General features: G+C 32.8%; 1 protein-coding gene across 2 annotated transcripts; it reads right to left on the reverse strand.

Annotated features, from left to right (window-relative positions):
• Positions 1 to 3,725: 3,725 nt before the first annotated feature.
• LOC11431856 (protein CLT1, chloroplastic) lies at positions 3,726 to 9,385 on the reverse strand. Of its 2 annotated transcripts, none has more exons than XM_003617187.4 (10): positions 8,813 to 9,373; positions 7,896 to 8,041; positions 7,205 to 7,242; positions 6,721 to 6,836; positions 5,937 to 6,036; positions 5,811 to 5,846; positions 5,361 to 5,411; positions 5,125 to 5,248; positions 4,637 to 4,762; positions 3,726 to 4,260 (listed from the first exon to the last, which is right to left on the reverse strand). In XM_003617187.4, exons 1-10 carry the CDS (start codon positions 9,214 to 9,216, stop codon positions 4,088 to 4,090), a joined length of 1,314 nt encoding a protein of 437 aa, XP_003617235.2. In that variant the 5' UTR covers positions 9,217 to 9,373; the 3' UTR covers positions 3,726 to 4,087. The 2 variants fall into 2 exon arrangements, 1 of the variants encoding a protein (XP_003617235.2); XR_003012557.2 differs by having other exon boundaries at positions 4,244 to 4,260; positions 5,357 to 5,411; positions 8,813 to 9,385.
• Positions 9,386 to 20,063: the final 10,678 nt, after the last annotated feature.

Here is a 20,063-nt window from a genome sequence, read left to right on the forward strand (position 1 = left end):
CTTTTTTATACGAAATCAAGAAAAATAAATGTACTTACCTATCTTTCTTTTTTCTTTTCCCTCAAAAAAGGGAATGATAGTTGAATATATTGAATTTTCCCGATTTCATAAGGCAAAACAACTCCCAATTATAATGATTATCCCTTCCGAACAAAATGTGAAGAAAACCTACAAGTTCAAGTTGATTGAGACATAAGGCAAAACAACTCACAATTCAGAAATACATTATACAATACACAAAATCACTAAAACACTAAACAAAGGACAGAGTGTAATTTATGACAGACTGAACAAAAAGCTTGTACTCGAGATGTTGAGTGCAAACACAACAACATAAGAAAATACACCGATTCAAACCTTTTATAGTCAGAACTTGAACTCTACACTTGTGCTTTGCTAAGTCTAAAGTATTCTCGGTGTACTTAAAATAGCTAAAAGATTGTGATAATGTGTAACACAGCTATAGCTTAATTTTGAATTCCTTGTTAGTGATGCCACACATCATGATTTAAAGCAGTGGATTGACAGGTTGAAACATTTGATAATCTATTTGGATCTATCAGTAGACAAGAAATACATTGACTCTAAGAGATCTCCCAAGTCATCCGGTAACAGAAGAACTGAATCATATAAAATCAACCTAACTTGATCAAGTACATTCCTTTTGGAAGCACCTAACAAATATCAAATTATAAAGTTAGTATAACATAAATATAATGACTCGCGTACATCGACAGTAGATAACTCTAACAAAAACAAAACGAAAACTTCATATGAAATCAAAACCATTTGCTCACACACACAACTCCGTGCTAATTTAAGCCGAAAGAAAACATTCATTCCCAACATATGACTGATAAAACTGAAATCCTCCAACAACTAAATGCCTCTTAGATAAAATCGGAATCACATCCATAAGTACAAACATGAGCTTATGATGTCTTAAGCATGTCCTTTGCATTTTCAACAATATATGAAAAGTAAAATATACTAGCTTCTATCCATTGTGACAGTAAAGCAACATAGCTGCAAAAATAGTGCAATGGATAGACAAATTCATCATATTCGTCCTATCAAAATCCATACTAAAATAGAAAGGTTTTGATGAGAGTAATTTTCACCAATACAGCACAAAACATTGCAGACAGGCCAACTAATAAAAAGCAACCAACCGCAAAAATAAACCAAACTTTGTAAAACAAAACAATTAAAGCAAATAATAATTGATAGAAGGTAAACAAAATTGCAAACATCCAAAGCATTTGATAATCACGAAAAATTAGTCACCTCAAAAAATTATTTCCAATTAACACATATCTTTATTTACAAAGCATTTAAAAAAGTAGTAAACATGAAATCGAAGGGAACATTGTTGAGTGACCCAATTGGTAAAATTGAGAGAATAACAACCTTTGGAAGGTGAAATGAGAGAACCACAGTAGTATAAGTAGAGAAATTTGTATGTATATCCAAGTCTATGTACGATAACACAATGGAGATGACAGAACCAGTTTGTAAAAGCTACGAAATGTAATGTAATGTAGCTTTTGAATTAATTCAGAGTGAATCTGTTATTCCCATTGGCTATCAAACATACACCAAGAGAGTTGAAGGAAAACTGTTGAAGAAGATGATGGAATTAGTCTCTCATTTTGTTTGTGAGAATATTATGAGACCGCATACTCCACTTTCACTCATCATCTCAATGGGTGTGGGTGGTTTTGGAATCACAAGTAGTTTTTATATAAAATCACTTTTTTCTTGTATATTTTTTATTTTGTCGTTTGAATGTGATGTTGATTTCATGTTTTGTCTCTTTTTATTGTCTTGAGAACGCTCATATTATTGATATTGATTGTTACGGAAAGACAATTTCATTGTTGTGCTTTATTGTTATTTTATCATATTACAGTCATTTTGATTTTATCATATTATTTATAAATATTTTATCATTGTATGTTTTTAACTTCAGTGTGTGTTATGAGTTCCCTAAAAAAAACTTGAGTGTTATGAGTTTGTTTGCGAATTTATCATTTACGTTTTTAAAGAGGTTGAATATATAGTTGCATGTGATATATTCTATCAATTTGAATAAATAAATATTGTTTTATTTAAAAAAAAAAAAAAAAAAATCAATGTTGAGAAAAAAGATCTTGTATAAAGAGACATAAATAAATATGAAGTGATTCTTATGATTAACAATGGAGTGAGGAGTGAGTACTATGGAGTGGGTAAATCTCTTTTGCAGCTAAAACACAAAAATGTGTCTTGTTAAATTAAATGATCAGATCACAATAAGTGAAGTTATTCAACTCGAGTCTTGTTCTTACAATAAAAAATTTAGCTTATGGGGGAAGCACTCCATGAACAAAGATAGAGAAAACTACAACAAATACTATGAATATCTCTTTCTATAGGTTTCTAACAAAAATTACAAATATTTATCTAAAATGGTAGAAGTAATAAATTTGTCTCAAACTATAACTAAACTATACTTTTTGTGTGTGTGTTTTTAATGTTAACTTTTTATATTTCAATATAAATTGGTAGCATTAATAAGGAATATAATTAAAAGAAAATAGAGAGTAATAAATTCATTTGGAAAATTGCATAGGATTTATAAGTAGGGACAATTTTTTTTTTTAAATTATCTTATATTTTGTGAGCATAAAATTACAAGAATTTATTATGATCATGTAAGGTTTTAGGGCTCAATAATGAAATTTAAACTTGTATGACTTGGGTATGAGTCGACTCCTAGCAAACAAGACAAAAGTTTAACGATTATCTCCTTTTCGTAAACTATAGTATTTCCTTCGATCTTTAGTATAAGAATAAAAATTTATTTTTTAAATTCATTGAATAACTAATGTATCAAATTTATGATATAGATTATATACATAAGTTATACAATGAATCTAAAAAGTAGTTTTTTTTCTTCTTATAATAGGTGGTGGGGGAGTACAACTTAAATGATATAATTAAATATCAAAATTTAGTAAGTATCAAGTAATTTGAATTAACCTGATGGCCCAATGTTTTGGTGAACTGTGGTCATAAGATTTTGAACTCGAGATTTGAATACACCAGCAAAATGAAAAACAGGTGGAAAGAAAAAAAAAGAATTAAATAATGTGTATTTTTATGTGTGTCGAAATCTTTTTTTTTTAGAAAGATTATATTTATAGCATTTCATTAGCAATCAAAACGTTAATACACGTTGAGGATGTGATTGTCTTTGGTAATTCATGGACAACTTCATTCACCGTCTCATAGTTAATGAACACAAAAGTTCGTTAAATGTAAATTACAATAATGTTTGTTTTTATCCATAATCAGATACTCTTCTCAAATCAACCTCAAAGTCAAGATCATGAATCCACTAGATGGCATGGTATAAATTAATGCTACTTGTCCATATACTCTACAAGAGTGACAATTAATGCTACTTGTCCAAATATTGTGTCTAAATTCTTGTTTCCGTATTTTTTTCATTTTGATGTTTAAGATTTATCTCAACAATGTACACTCTCATTGTAACAAAAAAAAAATGTACACTCTCATCAATACACTTTCTTTTAAGATTAAAAAGTGAATTGTTTTAAATAAAAAGAAAATTATAAACCAAATTGTGGAGATTAATCCCTCTATATAACTAAGCTTTCTTTAGTGTAAAAAACATGCATGTAAGTCAGTTAAATTATTATATTTGATGATATGAATAGTGACCAAAAACATATTTATTATATATATTCATAATAATTGTACATCCTTAGTCAACAAAATTGACTTTTACTCTCCTTTTATTTACTTTTTCAGCTTACACAAAAATTGGATTTTGAGAACTTTTCTATCCCTACTCTTTCTTTATCACTCGAGCTTTTAAGCTTTTCATGAATACCTACTAGCAATTTATTGAGTAAACATATTATATACTACTACAACAACAACAACAACAACAACAACATTTTCCTTTCTATTTCATGTAGTCATCATTGAAAATTGGGCCTGAATCTGTCACTACTTTTAGTGTTGAACCTTCTGCAGTAGAATCTCAACTCATTTGTTTCAATTCATTCTAGCTTCTCTAGGTGGAACCCTCTGAGAAGGAAGCACCTGAAGAGCCATTTGAAGGAGTCCATGCATAAATGAGTAAGCCAATAATGAGAACTATGGCCCCTGCCACAAAGCCTGTCGGAAGAGATGAGGCAACACCAAGGTATGGCAATTGAAGTGTGAACACATAGATAGATATTGGAACTGCCACAAAGCCAAATTGTATATATCAGTTTAGTATAACCTCATAATTCACATCAACATGCATTTATAATTTAGTGTGGGTTTATTCTACAGCGGTGAAAATTGATTTTAGCAAAAAGTGTGTTTCAGGAAAAATTATTTATGGTTGGATACGTTTACATTAAAGTAAAAGCCACAAACTTTAGCTTCAAGTTAGAATCATTTCTAGTCGAGAACCCCAAATAAACTTCTTAAAACAAGATCATGTGAAACAAGAATATTCAATTACATACACATGAACAACACTGCAAAAATAGTAAATAACTTGATATTTCATAGTTGTCGTTACACAATATATCAACGTCAGTGTAGCTATACTTCTGTGAAACAAGCATACCTGAAAATGTTGAGGCAAGACAAGATACAACAGCTGAAGAGATCTTCAGGAGATGAAGCAATGCAATATTGAAACCAATGTTTACAATAATAAACAGCAATGGCAGCAGAGGCGCACCGTCACATCCTGGAATCAAAAAGAATACTTTCTTTTTTGTATCATAATAATCACAAAATTAAGAATACAAAATTAGGATTCTGAGCCAGCCCAATCCCATCAGACAGATAATTGCAATTCTTGAAACTTTACATGCAAATTCATCCTGCCTTGTAACATTGAGGCTATATAAGAGACGATACAAATCAAAGCAAGATAATAGGATTTGGGTAGCTCAGTTGATTTGAGGAGTTAAAGGACCGAGATTCAAACTCTGAGGAAGGAGAAAATACTAACATAACATCTAAATAATATACTAATATTTTTAAGGGTACGCACACCAAACTGGTCTATAAAAGATATGACAATAAGGAAAAGGAAATAGAGCTTACCACTTGATAATGTACCAACATTTAGGAAGCAAGCTGCACCATCTTTGAGGTAGTTTGGTAGTTGACTGAAGGGGACACCCCATAGTTTTGACAAGAATGGGAGAAGAAGGCATATGAATAGTGCCTACACTGATCATATACCTTTAGTCATTTAGACATACATTGGTAAGGATATTTGTAAACATTTCTATGTAGTACAAACGTTGAATATTTGCGACAGATTGAAGGATACCTACTTGGAATGCAGATCCATATGAGTTGACAACAAACAGGTCCACAGAGCCTCCCTGTTTCAGATAATACTAACGTATTATTTCCTCTCATGGGAAAAATGAAAAAATACAAGTTCAAAAAAAATCTAGTTTAGAGTGTTGAACAACAAAAGAATGCATTGTCGAGTTTGATTATTAAAATGAATCCATCATGTATCACGGAAGTTATTATAAAATTGCTATTGCAATTTAGTAATATTGTTTTCAAAATGTTTTAAATAAAGGTTTGCAGTTGTGAATTGAACCGTGACATCAAGGTTTTTTATCGCAATTGAGGCTGCATTTGTCCACAACTATCCACAATACCAAGGATCACGATGCGACCATGACTCCCCCCAATACAATACTTTTTAAAAGCCATGATTTGCATAAATTTATGAATGAAAACAATTTGGAAGTCAACACTGTGCCTACCTTTAGTTTTTTGTTTGCATCCAAAAAGATTAGCTCCTGCAAAGTAAGAAAATGCCAGTTTTAGCCATGAAAAAAATTGTTTGAAAGTTGAGGAAAATGCAATGAACTTTAGCAGATAATAATAACCTTCAGAACGGTATCAGCTGCTTGAAGTAAAAATGAAACAATCATCAAAAGACTCCAAAATAAACCACCATCCTTTAATGAATTTCCAGCATCCGGTCCACTACAATAGTAAATAGTGGTATAAATAAAAAGGCCTAGACAGTAAAAACAAATCTCAGATAGTTCCTACCGGATAGTAACGTATATTTCCAATGTTGCAAAGAGTAATGTTTCCAATGTTTTTACAACAGGAAATCCTTCAAACTTTGATTTTAAAAATCACAAAGGAACACAAGTAATATATCATATGGAGTCCCTCATAAGATTTAACATATGAAATCATAATTTTGACTTTGTTGTACAGCATGAAATCTACCATTACAATTTGAAAGCATTAACTAGTCTTTGACCTGCAATCTCTTAAAACACATGTTGAAGAAGAAACCTTATATCATACTGGCATATTCCCTTGTGAGATTGTTTATCAGAGCTTATGGAAACGACTTATCACATATCCAAGCTGTTTTCGGCATATTTTCATAAGCTCTTCAAGATAGCTTATGAACAAGCTTATAGTTTATTTGAAAACCATATGACTTAATTTTATCTTTTATTATAAAAATAGGTTATATATAAGCACTTCATAAAATTGTTTATCCAAACAGGGCCTAAATAGTCTTTCACATGCAATCTCTTAAAACACACATGTTGAAGATTCAAGAATGCATTGCCCTTAGTGACACTCACAAACAGAGCCACCACCAAAACATGGCATCCCTTAAAAAAATTAACATGTACCACTTACCTTGCTACAGTAACAACTACACCAATTGTGACAAGAAAGCATCCAAGTAGGTGGTTGACTTTATATCTTCTCCCAAGAAAAATAATTGACAGGAGAATTTGCCACACTAGAAAGGTCTGCAACAGAATAAGTTTTCGAATTAACTATGCTTCTTTAGTTTTACCTACACATAGATGAGCTAAACAGAGGCCAAGTTTGTTTAAATTTTTTGAGCAAATATGCGACCAGGGAGAACATGACTAGCCATACAGGACGAAAAATATCCAAGGGCTTCTACTTTGGAGTTAGTATGCATACACCAATTTGGTATCAGTATTGAAGAAATTTTCAGTTCATATTAGTTTGTATCAAAGGTTTGTAGATGATTCTGAAATTGATATACTTCATTTGGATACAAATATCATTAACTAAGTAAAGATTGTCAACTGCTAGATAAATCACGCAGATGACAGCAAGCGAGCACTTAATTGCTATATTCGTTTACCTGAGACAAAATTGGAATTGAAGCTCCCGAGAGAATTGCTGATACAAGAAAGAGCACAGAAAATTATCAAATTAAATTCAGATTATGAGTTGGACCGAAATATGATGTATGATAGAACATTATAGCGTAATTGATCCATGTAGCTGACCCCACTTAGTGGGAAAAGGTTTGGTTGTTGTTGTTGTATGATCATGTTGGTGAAGAGATAAATCATACAACGTAAACATAGCATCTAATGACAAAAGCCAAAGATGAAACGCAAACTCGTGTTGAACTTAAGGGGAAGGGATAGAAAAATATGTTTTATTCATGCTAATACACTAGCTTATTATATGTGATAATAGTAGTAATCTAATAAACAAGTGTAACACGTTAACTTAAGTACATTTCATCATCTTGTTATAACATAACAAAACTGTTTTTTGGCAAAGGATAACATAACATTATTACTTAAACGATACAATAATAGTGAGATGTATGATAGAATGTTTGAGTAAAATGAGTGTGTAGTATATTACATTGCATCAGTTTAACAACACTAAATGTTTTTCACTCTCATAAACAAAATGCCCTGCAGCGAAATTTAAATACTTTTTGTAATCTAGAAAACAAAATTTGATATGATTACTCATGGATAGAATAGTGCGTTGAAAATGCAATCCGAAGCAAAGAAAAAATAATGGAAAACTACCTCCTGCAGCCATTCCAGTTGCAGCAGCAAGAGCCTCCAAAAGACCAATAACAACAAATGGTGTCTTTGGCAAACTTAACATCTCATCAGTAACAATGCCGGCACGGTGCCGAATATACATAATACCAAAGTACACAATCACATATCTGAGAAAAAAAAACATAAAACACATCACTCCCTCATTTCAACTCCCCAAATTTTATCATATTCAAGGATTAAAATAAAGATTTGCGACCGCGATCAAAATTGTGAAATTATTGTTCTTATATCACCGTAACTCCTATTGAGGGCTTGTTTGGATTTTCTTATTTGACCTTGTCTACCAGCATATAAACACGTGTAAGACTGTTTAAGAGAGCTTATGAGAACAGCTTATTTCCATCAGCTATCTATGATAGCTTAAAAAACAACTTATCATTTATACGAAAACAGTTTGACTTTATTTTATCTTTTATAACAGAAATAGCTTATATATAACCATTCATATGATATGATATGTGCTTATGATCTATGCGCGTAATTAAGTTGATTACCGATGAAATGATCTGAGTCTATATCGTCCACATTTGACCTTGATTCTCCACAATATAAGGATCATGGTAGGGTCGTTACTCTAACAACTATATTTTCTTTTTGTTTCCTATAAGTTCCCTCCATCGGAGGTAGTTATGTTCTGAGTTACTATCAAACACTAAATGTAAACACCTCTTAGCTGGGATTCGAACCTTCTCTAACAGCAATTCAAACTTTTGATCAAATCCACAAAATTCCACTAAATAATGATATCTGTACTCTCTAAAAAAATAAATAAAGTGTTAGCAACTCTATAGCACCGACATTTCTGGTGAAAGATGTATCCGGTGTCCGACACCGAGGTGACATTACAAAAAGAAAAGAAAGAAAAGTGAATGAAGTACCCGAAAGTGGAAAGCTGTGCAAGGAAGAAAGGATACTGTTTCAAAGGAACCAAAGCTAACTTATAAAGAACTCTGTTTCCGACACCCATCACCACCGTTGCTGCCGCGGCCACCGCCACCTCCGCCGCCTTATTCCCACTCCTCCCCGCCACGTCATCATTCCCTACACTCCCATCCTCCACCGCGTAATTGCATGGCCCCACCTTCTCCATTATCCGCCGTGAGCCGCCGTCCCCGGCGGCGACAACCACCGTGAACTTCATTCTCAACAGTCTCGTTTTCCGTGGAGAATAGCCATATCTGATCCCGTAATCTCCGGCAGTCATCTCCGATCGCCGGAGTGTAACACCGGCGGGAAGTATTATGGCTCCGGCGTCGGGACACCGCCGGCAGAATGATGCCATCGTTAAAATTTGATTATGATCAAAGAAATGAGAATGGAGAAATTGAATTATTTATTAAATTGTTAAGAGAAAATTGAAGTGTGTTTGTCATATTCTTGTAATATTTAAATGATTAATTTGATTTGATGCATCACATCACAAGAATACTACTAAACTTTAGAATATGAACCACACAAATTCAATTCACTTTGTTTAGAAGAAAAATTCAATTCACTTTCTATCTTCATTTTATGTCTGTCCTGAAATTCTCATCAACATGCAGCGTATATAAATCTACGGTCAACTTTTTGTATTTTTCGTTACATTTGTTAAGGAGGTTAGGTGAATGATCACACCGTATATTTCATATTTGGATGTGTCTTTAAATATTGAAGTGTGGGACAAGTGGTGTACCATTGTAATACCAATATTATATAACATTGGTCAACAAAGATGTGCCACATAGCATTTCACATGTATATCTTTTCTCGTTCTTCTTTAGACCTTCCTATGTGGCACACTTTCATTGACCAATGTTATATAACATTGGTATCCCAATGATACATAAATGGTGTCATATAGTGTCTGACAAGTGTGAGCGTTTTACTTTAGTTGCTTTAAATGCATTTTTGGTATCTATTTTTAAAATGGGAAATAGTCATTTGAATTACAATAGTCTCGAAATTACAACAGAAATTATGAAATACTCCATCCGTTTCTATATATAAACACTCTTTATTTTTAATAAAATTGTGTTTATATATAGGGATGGATGGAGTAATTTTTTATTGTGTATTCTGTTAGTTAAAATAATTGTTGACGTTAAAATATTTTCATTGACGTCGTAATCTTGGAGCTCTGGGAGGATCGAATTGTGGTGGGTTAATATGTAGAGGGTCAAAAAGAAGAGTATATATGAAATGTTTTTTGATCAGAATTAGAAGCGTGTGTTCTTTTTGAAAACGATTATGACTAATATAAAGCACAATCAATAATTATTTTGTAATTTCACTACATTGAAAAATTATTATGGTTGCGTGTTGCACAATTAAGGATGAAAAATAACTATTTGCACATTTTTAAAAATATGAAGTGTTAGTCTCCTTATTTTAAATGTTGGTGCTCAAAGAATGTACATAAACAAAGACATTTCACTTTGTTGTCATTAACATGAAATGAGTCGTATTTGCTAAGAGTCGTGTTCATATGTTTAACAAATATGAATTGTTAGTCATTAAATATTGACTTAATAGATAAAAAGTTACTTCATTAGTAAAATTGCATGTTTAACTTTCATTGAATTTTGAAGTTTGTTCTAATTTTAATGAGTTTTGGAATCTAATACGTTTGAACTTTATTATATATATACCAAAAAAAGAAAGAAAAAAAGATCGTTTTTACAATGGCAATTATGTCATTCACGACACAATTTGTTGGTACTCAAAGAATGTACATAAAGAAAGACATTTCAATTTCAATTTCAATTTGACTTCTTAACTTGTTTTCGTAGAATAATGCACGAACTCTACCGATAGAAAACTCGTTGAACGATTCCAAAGACCAAAGGAATCAATCACTAGGAACTCCTGTGCTGCAAAGAGTTTTTAGTGCTGGTAAATTAACAAGGTCCGTCAATGATGAATTTATTATTTAGAGGGTAATGTGAGTATAATTTTGGTTAAAGTGCATTTTTTTCCCCTTAACTTTTAAAAAGTTGCGATTTTGACCCTTATGTACAAAAACTACAATTTTAGCTCCCTAAGATTTAGTTCCTTTGCAATAATAGTCTTTTTGTTCAATTTTGATATGTCAACGCCTGCATGATATGCCATGTGTATAAATAATGAATTAAAAAATAAAAAATGCCATAAAATCATTTTATAAATTAAATAAATAAAAAATATATATTCAATAATATTAAAAAAAATCAGAATTTTTTTAAAATTAAACCCAAAACAATATAGATTCCTCTGCCCAAGAATTTTTCTTTCCAACATCCTTTCCACCGCAGTATACCAACCAAATACTCCAACCACAGCTCATGCAGATAGACTTTCAGGTGGAGAATCTGTTTGATTATCATACAAGACATTTTAAATATTAGATCATAACAAGGAGATTAGCATAAGATTAGGAACAAACAAAGTATAACTCAGTAGATGATTCCACTGATATGGCTGATATAAGAGGACCATATACTGATTTATTTGGTAGAGACTGTGTCCCTTTTCCAGCCCAGTACAAGCAGATCTCCAAGGTATTGCTAGTAACATCAACATTGAACTTTCTTACGGCTTTATAACCACTAACTAGCACATCAATATTCCGTTAGAGAATTAACAGCAGAGACTAATTTGATAACAGAGATCAAATGTGTGAATTTTAAAAACATTTAATGAAATGTAGGGACTATGCAAAACGTAAGGACTAAAAATATATTTAACCTATAAAATTATCATAGTGGCTCCCTTCAAGAATAATCAACACCTGCTTTAACAATATATGCAGGCAGGCTGAGGCACTATTTTTAGTCCCATTCGATAAATATGGTTAAAACATGCTTTCCTATAAAAGAACATCCTTTAGAAACATGAGCTTTTCGGGAGGATGGTGACATGGTCGATAGATTTATCAGAGAAAGAAAGGGAAGGCACTATAAAAATAGTATAAGAGAAAAATTTCACTCCAAAATCATTCAAATCCAGTTTTTTATATGCTAAGCTTGCTTTGACAACTTTGGCAAACAAAAAAGCTTGCTTTGACAACTAATGTAATTATGTAAACCAATAGTAACGTGCATGCAACGCACTCATTTTTCTCTTGAACCAAAAATTTAGGTAAATAAACAAAGAGGTGGCCACGTGATGCTTTGCTCTCGAAGGGCACACATGAATATGATGCTTTAATAAAACAAGTTTTCAGCCTCTTCAAAAAAAAAAAAAAACAAGTTTTCAATGCCTCTTAAAACTAAAATTAAAACAGGAACACAATTCCATAAACATTGTGTACTCAAAATTTAGTTATGGTTGATAAGACCATCCACAATGCAGCACCTCATTTGGATGCTTAAATGGATTCAGACCGTACACATCATTCGTTTTATAATTAATACACCATTCAATCACTAATATAAGCAAAAATTCATTTTTTAGATACATTTAATTAATGATGTATGTGACATATAATAAAGACCGTATACATCATTAATTGAATGTATTTAAAAAGTGAATTTTTTGCTTATATTAGTGACCAGAGGGTGTACTTAATAAACACTAAATCTCTCCAACCTAGCAGCTCAAATAATTATTAATTGGATCTCAGCAATAACTCTATATCATTACATCTTAACAATAATTTATATACTCATTCATAAATATAATTTTAAAATATTGAAGTAATTTAATTATAAATTATTTAAAAAATGAACATTTTTATTTTATTTTTATTAATAATTCAAGAAAATGTTAAAAATTGAAAAAACAATATAAAATGAATGATGATAAATCTACATAATCTAAATAACAACTAATCTTGTTGCCTATCATCCCCAAAGCGTTGTCAAATATGCTCCACAAGATCATGTTGAAGTTGAAGATGAGTTTGTTTATCTTGAATTTGTGTTCTCCTTTGTAGGTATGGATGGGGCAAGATTTGGATGAGGACCATTATGTATTTCATTCCTTGCAACATCATTGTTGGAATGATCATAATTAAAATTACGGTAATGTTAACTAGTGCCCCCAGGGCACTAGTTTAGGAGCATATATAGTATGTATTACCTCGGAAATTATGTTGTCAATTCCTTAAAAGTCAATAAAGTGTATTTTTTATTTTAAAACTTTCTTTTTCTGGTTCCCTTAACGGGCACTGGTTAACATGACCCTAAAATTACTAGCATATGTGTGTCTTTGGTCTTCTAAAATCATATTGTGCAATATTATCCTTAACTATTTTGTTTTAGGGAATCAAATTAAACTATTATTTACAACTATTATATAATTATTTTTTAATATCAAAATAATACAATAATTAAATATATAAAAAATAGAATTAATTATACATGTGGGCACCATGAGTAATAGGAGAGAGGGGATGTCTATAAAAAATACCCCCCTTTATAAGCACCATATTTATTAATGTCACAAAGGAAGTGTTTATTTACAATGGTGTTTAATAGAGGAAGGACTCTCCATTATAGATGGTTGGACCGTCATAATATTCCTAAGGATCTAAAAGACCTCCAAAAGGGCTTCTTAGACCTTCAGAAAGGACTCAGCGCCCTTGAAGAAAGCCCAAAGGCCCAAGGCGCATGATTCCCAGATAGCCGCCTTACTAAAACTCTAGAACCTTCTAGAGATCGCCCAAAATACCTAAATACCCCTATTACTTGGAGACTAAGCAATAAAAACCCAAGCCCATAGAGGGCTATAAATATCACCCTTGAGAGCACTCTCAGGGAGGGAATTATCAGTCTAAACCCTAATAGACGATTCTTAACCCTAGAATCATTATTGTACTTTTTCTGCAAGTACAGTTGGCGCCGTATGTGGGGAAACGGTAAAACTGACCCGAGCCACACTTCAATCCAGCCTTGTTTGAGGCCGTCATCACTGACCTCCACATCCATCTCATCATCGAAGCCGCTAAGAATCACACCGCCATGAACCCTACCGACGCCGTCTTGAGAGGACATCAACAAACCATAAAGCAGCGTTATACCAAATTATGTACATGAGGATCATGATATATATTGCTATCTGAAATCTGATTTTTAACTGGAAACCTTCTTACTGGATCGGTACCTGCTTGGAAAAAGAACATCGACGTGTAAGTTCTTGTTCTAATATTACTTATATAATTACTTTGATCGAACAAAGTACTTCAGTTATCATGCGGTAATACTGTAAACGTATCATCCGTTATTTATTTTACTTTTCTAAGTTAACTTTGTCTTTCTTTCTGCTCGCCTCCTTGCCTAGCTGTATAGTTTTTTGTTTCTGTTTGCTCTTAAGTGTATGACCACCAAGTACCAACTATACTGCCATGATTAAGTATTCATCGCCAAATTAAAGTTTCTAAAAACTAATTCTCAGAGTTAGGTCCATAATCATTAGGCGGCAGGGTACACGTTCATGTATTTAAGAAATAGCTTATATGTAAGGTTTCCTATGATAAAGTACTTTTTGAAAAACTCTTTAACTAAGATATATATTCAAATGCTCCCGTTTCTTTTAAGAATTGGTTGAAATATATGTTTAATCACTACTAGAAAAAGCAAAATTAGCGAGGGAAATTAGTGACGGAAAAAATGAAATTCCTCACAAATTCCTTGGTCGCAAAATTTAGTGATGGAATTAGAGAGGGATTTTACGTTTTCCCTCACTAATTTTTGTTTTTTTAGTAGTGAATGACTGGTGTACATGTTTATCTTGCTGCTTATCAAAGTACCAGGGTAGAGATTTATTCAGTAGAATTGCATTCGATATAGCTTCAATTTTGTATGCAATGAAAGTTAACGACGTATAACAAATTGCATATTATTACGGTTTTGTTAACTGTATTCATTATGGAAATGTTAATGTTAAAGATTTTAATCAGACATTTATTGGGCTCAACATATCAAGTTTACTGCTGCACCTCTTTGTTATATAGAATGTGGACATGATCTCTAGAAGTTTTAAGAGCATTAGATAGACAGCAGGTTTGCAAATTGTGGCAAGAAATTTAAGTTAATAACTAAATACTCTCTGATATGATAGGAAGTATAGTAGTAGCATTCTCAAAAGGGGACCGTATACTCCGTTTCTTTAAATTTTTGTAAATAAACCGTATTTATGATATTATGGGTTTCGACAGTTGATTTGAAAGTAACTAACATGATTTGTTCGAGTATGTATGTAATATCTTTGTAAAGAGAATTCTACGAATTAACAAGAGGGGCAAGAACTTCAACGAACCAAGGGAACACTGCGCAACCGTAACAACGTCTCTCGTGACTCAGAAAGAAAAATAACGTTCAGGTTTCATCTTTCCGATCTTTACGTGTAGGACAATTGTATATTGAGAACCGACTTATTCTTTGATAGCCTATTATATTTTTGTTTTTACTCGGATTGGCAAATAAATAGGATAATGGGCGAGTTAGTTCCAATTTCTTAAATTATGAGAGAAAAAAGCACAACAAATAAGAAAAATAGGTAGAAGAAACTATCATGATTCTAAATTACGGTAGTCTGCATTATGATTATGATATATAAACACATACATATATATTTATCATCTATCATGATTTTTAATTTCGAAGTCTCTTATCGATTTTGTTTATGTTGCAATTATTTTTTGGTGCATATACATCATATGTGGATAATAAGTCTTATAGTCAAAATTAGCTTTACATAGTAGAGTGAGCGAATTAGTTTGGATTTAATAGGAGCACGACAAGATAATGGGTGAGACAGTCCCGAGTTAGAAAGAATAAATACTTTATTCAATTCTCATTTTATTAGAAGAATGAAGAGGAGAGGATGAAAGGAAGAGAAATACAAAGTGTAAGCGAGCTAAATGAAAGAAGACAAAGAATAGTTAGTTTCCATTAAATATGATTGCCTATGATTAAAGGACTCGTTTATTTATGATACTGATTACTTTGGAAGTTTGGAGAAATTGTTATATTTCAGATAAATCAAGGTTGGGATACCAACAAGCCCGCCAAGGGCTAGATGAATGAAAAGAGAGAACTCGCCAATCAACACGCCATAATTAAACGAGCATGGAAGCAATAGTCCCGCCATGGAAAACATAAAGATGAAACGCGGAGTTATATTCTAAAATAACTTTTTCGACCTTTGAGATTTGTTTTGCAAGTTTTTTATAAGAAGAAGTATCGACAGACCGCCCAAACTGGATCAACCTTTTTAAGGCTCTGACTCGGCGGCCCGATATATTAAAATCGACAGTCCGCCCATCAAAGGGTCAACCTTTTGAAGGCTCTGACTCGGCGGCCCGATACATTCAAATCGACTGTCCGACCGGTTCTAGGCGGCCCGATATTTAAATCGACTGTCCGACCTGTTAAAGGCGGCCCGATATTTTCAAATCGACTGTCCGACCTGTTAAAGGCGGCCCGATATTTTCAAATCGACTGTCCGACCTGTTAAAGGCGGCCCGATATTTTCAAATCGACTGTCCGACCGGTTCTGGGCGGCCCGATATTCAAATCGACTGTCCGACCTGTTAAAGGCGGCTCGATATATTCAAATCGACTGTCCGACCGGTTCTAGGCAGCCCGATATTCAAATTGATTGTCCGACCTGTTAAAGGCGGCCCGATATATTCAAATCGACTGTCCGACCGGTTCTAGGCAGCCCGATATTCAAATTGACTGTCCGACCTGTTAAAGGCGGCCCGATATTTTCAAATCGACTGTCCGACCGGTTCTAGGCGGCCCGATATTCAAATCGACTGTCCGACCTGATAAAGGCGGCCCGATATTTTTAAATCAACAAGAGTGCCCATGAAAGGGTTAATTCTTTTTAAGAGCTCTAACTCAGCGACCCCGTGAAAGGGAGAAAAGAAGATGATTCCTAAAAAGAAACCAAAGAATTGTACTATCAAAGAGCTGATAGGCAATGTCTTATTATCATAGCAAACAAACGTTTATTGTATGAGCAAATTGCCTTTAAAGGTTTAACTTCATTAAAAGTTAAAAAGAACGAATCAAAAAAGACCTTTGTTAAGGAAATTAGGCCAAGTATTCAGTTCAAAGTATAAATTGATCAAAGAAAACAGGAAACTTCCAAGGAAATTACGATGGAAAGATGCATAAGTTACTCGTCAAAATCAAAAAAGTGTTTGCCAAAAAAGGCAGGCATTAAAAAACATTAGAACGCCAGTAATATCGTTGTACAACTAAAGCACCACGCCTTGTACCAAGACTTGTGCTTGGGGGCTGTGGACCGTCATAATATTCCTAAGGACCTAAAAGGGGTTCTCCCAAAGATCTGTAGGTTCCAAGGGCGCTCTCCTAAAACACGTCGCCCCTAGGAACCCCAGAACTTGCCTAAAATCTTTTCTTCAGCTCTAAAGCACCACGCCTTGTACCAAGACTTGTGCTTGGGGGCTGTGGACCGTCATAATATTCCTAAGGATCTAAAAGACCTCCAAAAGGGCTTCTTAGACCTTCATAAAGGACTCAGCGCCCTTGAAGAAAGCCCAAAGGCCCAAGGCGCATGATTCCCAGATAGCCGCCTTACTAAAACTCTAGAACCTTCTAGAGATCGCCCAAAATACCTAAATATCCTTATTACTTGGAGACTAAGCAATCAAAACCCAAGTCCATAGAGGGCTATAAATATCACCCTTGAGAACACTCTCAGGGAGGGAATTATCAGTCTAAACCCTAATAGACGATTCTTAACCCTAGAATCATTATTGTACTTTTTCTGCAAGTACAATGGTCTAAGAAACTAATTTCATAATAACCACAAAGAATACAAAGGTCTTAGTTTTACATAATGTCCGACACTAAACACATATCGAGCTAGTGTGATTTTCTTCTAGGTCAAAATACGTGTAAAAAGAACATTTTCGTTTCTAATATTGCCTCTTCTGGAACTCCACATAAGTACAGTCTACAAGTACTTCATAGCTTTTCTTATGCATGATGCATAGACATTTGCTTCCACTGTATTCTTCTAATCTTGTCACACTTTTAGGCTGTTTGGTTTCACGTACTTTATCATATGTCCTTTACAACAGCTTACCAGACTTCAATTTTGTGAATTTTTTTTTATACCCTACTTTATTGCCAAAAACACAAAAATACTCTACTCTTAAAATAATTTCCAAAACTGCCCTACTTTTTTAAGGTAGGGTATTAAAAAAAAATCTTGTTTCTAATCAATATTTCTATATGCGATTTTTTTTAAAATACCCTACTTTATTGCCAAAAACGCAAAAATACCCTACTTTTGAAATTTTTTCCAAAACTACCCTACTTTTTATGGGCCACCCGACACCCCACAACTTGAAGTTGTTGGGTACCCTGAAAATTGGTGAAATTTTTGTCTTTATTGTACCCCACAACTTCAAGTTGTGAGGTACTTTATATATATATATATATATATTTTTTTTTAATTTTTTATATACCCCACAAGTCAAGATTGTGTGTGGTATTTTTCAGTTTTTTTTTTTTTTTTTTAAATTTAAATACCCCACAACTCCAAGTTGTGAGGTACCTTGAGTTGTGTCTTGTCCGCCCATACCAACTTGGGTAACGTGTTTTGACTAAAAAATTTAAAATTTAGTTTTAATAAATTAATTAAAATATATTATTTCATCAATTTACCACACAATTTCTCGATACCCCACAACAAAATATCATCCAACCACCACCATATACCACCCCGAAAAATGCATACACGCCTCATTATCAGTCAACTTACCAAGAAAATTCAATGCTAAACTTTGGTTACAATGACTCAAACCAAGTTGGCCCGTCCAACACCAACTACTCCTCATATAATGACCCAAACCAAGCTGGACTGTCCAACACCATTTACCCCACCAATAACAACCCACAATATGACAACCCAATGTACAACAAACCTACTATCTCATTTCTCTCCGGGTATTGACTTTAATTTTGAAAATTCTGTTGATCAAACTGACTATAGTAATCTGTCTTTGGGTTGTTTGTCAATGAACTTCAATGAGCAATTTATGGATTTGGGATGGCCTACAAGAGAACACGATGTGTCATTGACGTTGGGTCTAGTAGGCAAATACAACAAACTACAAATATTGATGATGAAGACCAACATGACCCTCAAGAAATTCATCGTAAAAAAAATCGCCGTCGAGTCACAATACAAAGTTGTGGGACAAGACATTTTTATAATAATTGTAGATTGTAGATTATATATATATTTTAGGAAATTAAGTTTTTTTTTATTTTTATCATTTTATAAAAATCTTGAAAGAAAAAATATGTGGGAGACAAAAATTTGCGGCTGGCACAACTCAAGGTACCTCACAACCTGGAGTTGTGGGGTATTTAAATTTAAAAAAAAAATTGAAAAATACCACACGATCTTGACTTGTGAGATATTTAAAAAAAAATTTAAAAAATATATAAAGTACCTCACAACTTGGAGCTGTGGGGTACGATAAAGACAAAAATTTCGCCAATTTTCAGGGTACACACACCAAGTTGTGGGGTGTCAGGTGGCCCAGTAAAAGTAGGGCAGTTTTGGAATTTTTTTTCAAAAGTATGGCATTTTTGTGCTTTTGACAATAAAGTATGGTATTTAAAAAAATCTAATTTTGTTAGACCTCAAACTTATTTTTTCTAATTTAATTAATAACTTTAATTTTTATTAATCTCACTCACTACTGTTTTTATTAATTAAATAAAAATTAATTATTTAATCATGTAAATGAATTTAATATGTTTTTGTTTAATATTAAAAAACTAGTTAGGCCTAAAAAACATCTAATTTTGTTTTTGATAGTTTTTAAAATATCTCACTTCAAATTTTGCTTCATGCCTAAACACGTTTGTTGGCCTCATCAATCTTTCTTTAGAGCCTTGTATTTTTCATGTCATGTGGGATAGTGGTTCAGCTGCAGTCTCCTATCATAAATCTCATTAATTGTTTGCTTTAACTATGTGGTCTTCCGACTTCAAATATCTTGAGACTCAACAACACTTAACAATCTTATCTTTGAACTTTTTTATGAAATATCTTTGAATTTCTTTTGATCGACAAATTGAATTTATTTTTCACAAATCAATTATAATAATTTTTTTGCGACATATAATAAACTACGAAAGAGTAATTTCTAAGTATATAATAGAAGCATATAAT

This window comes from Medicago truncatula, chromosome 5 (assembly GCF_003473485.1).
Source record: "Medicago truncatula cultivar Jemalong A17 chromosome 5, MtrunA17r5.0-ANR, whole genome shotgun sequence".
In the NCBI taxonomy this organism is placed as follows: Eukaryota; Viridiplantae; Streptophyta; class Magnoliopsida; order Fabales; family Fabaceae; genus Medicago; species Medicago truncatula.